Source organism: Jatropha curcas, unplaced genomic scaffold (assembly GCF_041381405.1).
Source record: "Jatropha curcas cultivar XTBG-Jc1 unplaced genomic scaffold, XTBG_Jcur_1.0 HiC_scaffold_153_pilon, whole genome shotgun sequence".
NCBI lineage: Eukaryota > Viridiplantae > Streptophyta > Magnoliopsida > Malpighiales > Euphorbiaceae > Jatropha > Jatropha curcas.
The window spans coordinates 44,203-50,880 of record NW_028322383.1 but is presented as its reverse complement, the minus strand read 5'-3'; the positions used below and the strand labels follow the sequence as shown (position 1 = coordinate 50,880).

The following is a 6,678-nucleotide window of genomic DNA, read 5'->3' as shown; positions in this document are numbered from 1 at the left end:
AAATGTTGTAATTGATTCAATCTAGATAAAGATTATCCATATCTCTCACAGTTTTATTGTTCATTTGTAGACTGGCATAAGTGCAAAGGCACAGAGGAAGCTTGGGAGATCAAAACAGCTCGTGCTTTTGGTCAACGCCTTTCACAACAATGGGAACAAAGTCATTTGTTGTTGGAAAAAGTATGGAAAATCTTGACGAGGACTTCGAATATGAGACCTACAATACAGTTGATGATGCGAATGGGAAAGATGATTTTGTTGGAGCTTAAGTAGATTTTGCTGTGATGTGGGAGTAAACTCATGCTCCTCCACCCTTCTTTTCAGAACATTTAGGGAAGGATTGCTCTATCCAAAAGCCAAGATTGTATACCATTAGATGGTGAATTGGCAAGAAATTTTGAGTCTTTGATTTTTTGCATCATCCAATTGTGAAAGTGTTAGTTGCGGCCTAATAATAACTATAACACTGAAGATGCCTTTCTCAGTCATGATAAATTATGTTTGCTATTATAATTTATCTCCGTAAATTGAAGTTCAGAGCATATAACACAAAGGACAGGTTTAGAGTTCAAGAACTCTGTTTGGATCCATGGAATTTAATCCATGAAAATTTCATGGATTTATCCGTTTCCTTTCTTTGTGTATACGAATTCATGAATTTAGCTTTCTTGGGAATGTATTGTCAGATACTGAAAAATTACATTTTCTAGTCATTTTTCATGTGATTTCAACTGTCAAATTCTTTCTTCTCTCTAAATAATATTTGGTAAATGCAATATGCTGGGAAAAATAAAATTGGTTTCTAAATTATAATCTAAGTCAATACATGAGAATCTTTTTTTCAAAAATTAACTATGAATTTTTGAACTTTTAATTTTATTAACACTTTAATCATTTGGTTCAAAATACTCTATTGATTGTCAACTGATTGAAAATTTTGTTCTAACTTGATTTTTAAATTATAATCAAACTAACTATGAAATTATTAAATTATTATATGTATCCATTTACATGTTGGGTATTTTAGATAGAAAGATAGAAAAGTGTTGGTAGATTCATTTTAAAGTTTTCATTAAGGATGGAAGTGAGGTGAACCTGCTATTTAAATTACCTATATCTAAATCCGTTTAAAAATTCCGATACTTATATCGATTATAACTCATTTAAATTTCTTTGAAATACCTATACACAGCCATTTAAAATTTTAACACACACATCCACACCCATCCAACTAATATCCAAACGCACCTTAAATGGGTTGGAGTACATAAGATACCCACAAAAATCTATTTTACTTATTTATGCAATACTTCACTAGTCTGTTATAGTTAATTTTCGCATAGTCCTAAAAGATAGATATGAAAAATAAACGATAGGACTATAAAATGAAAAGTATGAATGAAAGATAATTCTAAAATTCTAGTAGTTTGATACATTTTTTAAGTAATTAATTTTTTTTAGTATTTGATGATATTAGTGATTGGAGCTTTAGGTTTGAATTTTAATTTATTTTAATTTTAATAAAATACCCATATATATATATATATATATATATATATATAAATTTTTACTTGAATTTTATTATATTTAATAAATATTAAACTATACAATGAGTTTTGGTGGGCAGAAGGTACCATAACTTTACATCCACCTCCAACACAAACTTAATAAAGATAATCAATTTGATACTCATATATTTAATCAATACCCAAACCTGCTTTAAAAAATTTTTTAGGTTGGGTACCCCCACGAAACCTCAACTTGCTTCCATAGCTAGCTTTCATGTACTATTTTGACTATAATTGTATTTTTTTCCTAAAATATAAATATAATTTTGCATACAAAAATTAATTTCGTTGGATCAAATATAACTAAAACAAGTAAACAGCTAGGACTAAGCATGTAGGTCAATCCGATAGACAAACACGAATTTAGGCACTCAAAAAAAAAAAAAAAAAAAAAAAAAAAAAAAAAAAAAACCAACGGACGAGGTTACTCGTCACAAGAGTTGATACAAAATCCTTCCTGAACCGGACCGAACGTACTCGGTCTTCTGTGGGCTTTTTTGTTAGGCACAACACAAAGAACACCTGTATTTCCAAACAAAAGTGGGTTTTAGAGTGAGAGCGAGTCACTGAAACAAAAGCATCAGGAGCAGAAACAAAAGACACAAAGTAGAAACAACTATAAACAGATCAATTTTACTTTCGATAATACAATTTCTCAATCAATCAAGCTCTTCTTTTCGCGGTACGATCTCCTCTCTCTTGCTGCTTTCGCTGTCAATGTACAATGAAAAAAAAAAAAAAAAAGAAAATAACTAATTTCGCTTTCTACTTTTGTTTCGTTGTTTCCTTTGCTATTGCGGTTATCCGCTTTCGATTTTGCTGCTCAGGTCAGCTTCTAGGGTTTTCTTTTCTGTAATATATTTGATAGTTTCTTTTCGTTGGGTTGATGGTAACTATTTAGGGTTTCGAATGATTTTGTTCTAAGTTTTGTAGAAAAATCGAATGATTTTGTTTCAGCTGAGTTGATTTTGTTTTTTTATTTAACTTGTGTTGCTTATATAGCCATAATGTGCGTGTTTTTTCCTTAAAAAGTTTTTGAGTTCTTCTTGGTTATGTGTTGATTCCTTTTCTATTCGTTAGAAGAAACACCAATGCTTGCTTGTGCTCCCATTTTGTGTTTATTTACACCTTTGCTTTTGTTGGGTTCATTGCTTGTGCCATCATCAAGTGTGGAATGGAGGATTTTTGATTTATTTATTGTTTTTCTTTGCATTCCTTTCTGTTCTACAAGCAACCATATATGGGGATATGCAGCTGCATAATTCTTGCAATTCCTTTTTCCTTTCTAGGTTGTAATATCAAGGGAGCATTAAAATCAGGTTTGAATTCTGAGAACACTGCAAGCATAGTTGCCAAAGATGGCGAATTTGCAAATTACTGGTATTCTGGAAAAGGTACTGCCCAATTCAGTTGTTTAATTTTTGCACACGTGCATCTTGTTCTTCTATGTTTTATAATTATGTATTCTGGAAAAGTTACTGTCCAATTCAGTTTTTTAACTTATGCACGCATGTGTATGTATTAATTTGTATTCTACATCCTCTGTTGCTTCTATGTTTTATGATAGTATGTCATATCTACTGGAGGTTTAGCATTGTGCAAAGACAATTTTGCTCCTTTGTGATGAGATCCTTGCTCCTTTATACTATTTTGGCTGGTGGTGGCTGTTAATTATATGAAGCTTTTCTCTTTATGTCATTCAATTGATTTTGTTCCCTTTATTTGCAGATGACGGGTAAGGATAAAGATTACAGATATATGGCAACATCTGACTTGCTGAATGAGTTAAACAAGGAGACATTTAAAGCTGATACTGATTTGGAGATAAAGCTGTCAAATATTGTTCTGCAGCAACTTGATGATGTGGCTGGTGATGTCTCTGGATTGGCTGTGAAGTGGTATTCCTTTCTTTGCAATTATTAGATTTTGAGGATGTGACTAATCGAACTGAATATTTGAAATTTATGATATTATTTTCTCAACTGGCTTTATGTAATTTCAAAATCTTTTCTTTTGATAAATGTTGAAGCCAATGAATGTCTCTTTGGATTCTGTTCCCACCAATATCATGATTTATCTTTACAGTACTTTTCCCTTGTCTGGGCTGTGGTATTGCAGTCTTGCCCCATTGGTGAAGAAGGTTAGTGAGCCATGAGTTGTAGAGATGACTAATAGGCTTTGTGATAAATTGCTCAATGGCAAAGATCAACATCGTGACATTGCAAGCATAGCTTTGAAGACAATTGTGTCTGAAGTTACAACACAATCTCTTGCTCAATCCATTCTTATTTGTCTATCTCCACAGTTGATAAAAGGAATAACTAGTCCAGTGAGTTTCTAATGGAAATGTTCTACTGATTCATCATTTTGAGGCCTCATGCATAATTTTTTCCTGATTCTTTTCTGCCTCAGGGAATGAGCACAGAGATAAAATGCGAATCTCTTGATATTCTATGTGATGTGCTCCATAAATTTGGAAATTTGATGGCAACCGACCATGAGTTGCTTTTAAATGCACTTTTCCCAGTTGAACTCCAATCAAGCCAGTGTCAGAAAGAAGACCGTTTCTTGTATTGGTATGATCAAGATAATTTGTTTTAATTTTCCAAAGATGTGTTTTTTGAAGGCATTTAACCAATAGTGTCAGTTCATAGTTTCTATGCTTGTTTCCCCTTTTTGTGTTAAACAAAAAGATCTAGTGCCAGTTTGGTTAAACTATTAATCTTTATTGATCAGTGTTTAAGCCTGCAACTGCTGGAGCAAGGCATTTGGTAAACGAAAAAACAGGAGCTAGTGATTGCATTTTTAACTGCAAGTTTGACATTTATAACAAGAATTTATACAAGAAACTAGCTTTTGGATTGAAATCTCAAGATTCAATCTCTTGGATTGAAAGCTAAAGATTCTAGCTTGCGGATTCAGAATCTAGCTCTTTATAAAAAAATACCATTCAACTAGCAAAAGTTTACTGAAATACTTGCTAACAGTCTTAAAATAACATCAGTTGCATATATGAATTCTTGTGTACAAATAAAAAATAACTCAAGTTACATATGTATATGTGTGTGTATATGTACTTATAGCTATATACATAAAGAAAAACTGTATCTATTTATATGTGCTAAATACAGAATACTGTTGAAATATTAGATATAGCTGATTGAAAGTGAGCCAACCTTCCAAATGGTTAGAAAGTTTTGTTCCAAAAGTTTAGGGAACCTTTATGTGGTCTGCAGTCAACTGTGGCAGTTAGAGGTTCTAATTTATTGCAAAGTGTGAGTAGGACTGGTATGAGTTTGCATTAGCTGCTAGGGTGCCATTATGAGGACTAGACATGTTATTCACAAGTTGGTGATTTATCCTGCACTTTTAGTTCTCAATTTGGACAATTCTCTCAATGCATGAACAAAGAGAGCAGATAGGTTTTTGGAATGGATTATGTTCTTCATTTTATGAGATTTGCAATTAAGTATGACATGGTGGTTTGGATGTCTGTTTTGGGCTGCAACTTTAAATGAGAGATTCAATTTTCTGTCAACAAGAAAGGAAATTTGGCATGCCAAATATTTTCTCTTTTTCAGTATCTCTTGCTTCAAGCTTGTCAGATGATTTATTGGCGAAGGCAACAATTGAAGTCGTTCAGAGCTTAAGAAGTAAGGGTGTAAAGCCTGAAATGACCTGTACAAACATTCAAATGATTGGTGCTTTAAGGTAAGCTACACTGCAATTGTTAGTTTATACTTTTTCCCTTTTCACTGTCCTGTGGGTATGTTTTGAAGAAAGTACACGATCTTCATGAAAAGTTAAATTTTGCATTATTTTGTGATCACTGGAGCTAGAACTTAAAAGAGGTTGGATATGATATCCAACATGCCAGTATCTATGCATGTGCTTGTGGTGTAATCTTGGGATTTTCAGTGCTGCAAAAAGTGAAACTTAGAGCTTTATGCTTTAGATTTCAATAATCATATTAATTGTCCAGTCATCCTTCAACGTATAAACCAAAGTATGGTTGTGCTCACAAATGTTGCTTTATGGTTTTTTAGCTGTGCTGTCGGTTACCGATTTGGACCTCATCTTGGAGACACTGTGCCAGTTCTGATTAATTACTGCACAAGTGCCTCGGAGAATGATGAGGAGCTTCGTGAATATAGCTTGCAGGTGCTGTATATCTGCCCACTCATTTTTTTTTTCCCTTGATTTATTTTCATAAAATGCCTTATTAGCTTGTTAAATCATAACTGTGCTCTCAACTATTAAATTTTAACTGTAGGCACTGGAAAGTTTTCTTCTCAGGTGCCCCAGGGACATTTCTTCTTATTGTGATGAAATTCTTCATCTTACTCTAGAATACCTACGTTATGATCCAAACTTCACTGATAACATGGAAGAGGATACTGATGATAAGAGTCATGAAGAAGAGGAGGATGAGTATGTTTTCTGCAAAGTATGTGAGTTGATGAATAATGCATGTCCTTGATGAACTTGTTACTTAGTTCTGGTCCTTCTTTGTTTTTGCGGTGAGAGTGCAAATGAATATACTGATGATGAGGATGTCAGCTGGAAAGTTCGAAGAGCAGCTGCCAAATGCTTAGCATTAATCGTTTCTCGTCCTGAGCTGCTCTCAAAGCTTTATGAGGAGGTATATATGCATTATCTTGTCAATCAATTTCTTGATATCATCCTACGTGGTGGCTTAGCTGGACTTTTGATTGATTCATTGCTTTGAAACTGAATATAAGCTTCAAAATGGGTGTCTTAAAAGATTTACCTCTTTTGACATATGATATATTCATGAGATTATGTCCTGATTTGTCTGATAAATGGGTTTCCTTTACAATTTCAAGATCTGGGATTAATATCATTGAACATTCAATTATCTTTTTATACAGGCCTGTCCTAAACTGATTGATAGGTTTAAAGAAAGGGAGGAAAATGTCAAGGTGGGCTGGGATCAATCAATTGTTGGTGTTTAGTTACTTTTACTCTGGCTAGTAATCTGATTATGTTTTGATACAGATGGATGTGTTCAATACATTCATTGAGCTACTACGTCAAACTGGAAATGTTACAAAAGGGCAGATTGATATAAATGAATCGAGGCATGTAT

General features: G+C 33.2%; 1 protein-coding gene across 1 annotated transcript in view; it reads left to right on the top strand.

Annotated features, from left to right (window-relative positions):
* Positions 1-2,039: 2,039 nt before the first annotated feature.
* LOC149492032 (cullin-associated NEDD8-dissociated protein 1-like) overlaps positions 2,040-6,678 on the top strand; it is a 43,739-nt gene continuing 39,100 nt past the window's right edge. Inside the window, exons 1-11 of the mRNA XM_089716913.1 lie at positions 2,040-2,250; positions 2,858-2,962; positions 3,297-3,466; positions 3,654-3,897; positions 3,981-4,144; positions 5,150-5,279; positions 5,615-5,729; positions 5,842-5,999; positions 6,096-6,210; positions 6,461-6,511; positions 6,588-6,670. Coding sequence (XP_089573039.1) covers positions 4,081-4,144; positions 5,150-5,279; positions 5,615-5,729; positions 5,842-5,999; positions 6,096-6,210; positions 6,461-6,511; positions 6,588-6,670 — 716 coding nt within the window. The 5' untranslated portion in view covers positions 2,040-2,250; positions 2,858-2,962; positions 3,297-3,466; positions 3,654-3,897; positions 3,981-4,080. The remainder of the gene's footprint in view (positions 2,251-2,857; positions 2,963-3,296; positions 3,467-3,653; positions 3,898-3,980; positions 4,145-5,149; positions 5,280-5,614; positions 5,730-5,841; positions 6,000-6,095; positions 6,211-6,460; positions 6,512-6,587; positions 6,671-6,678) is intronic.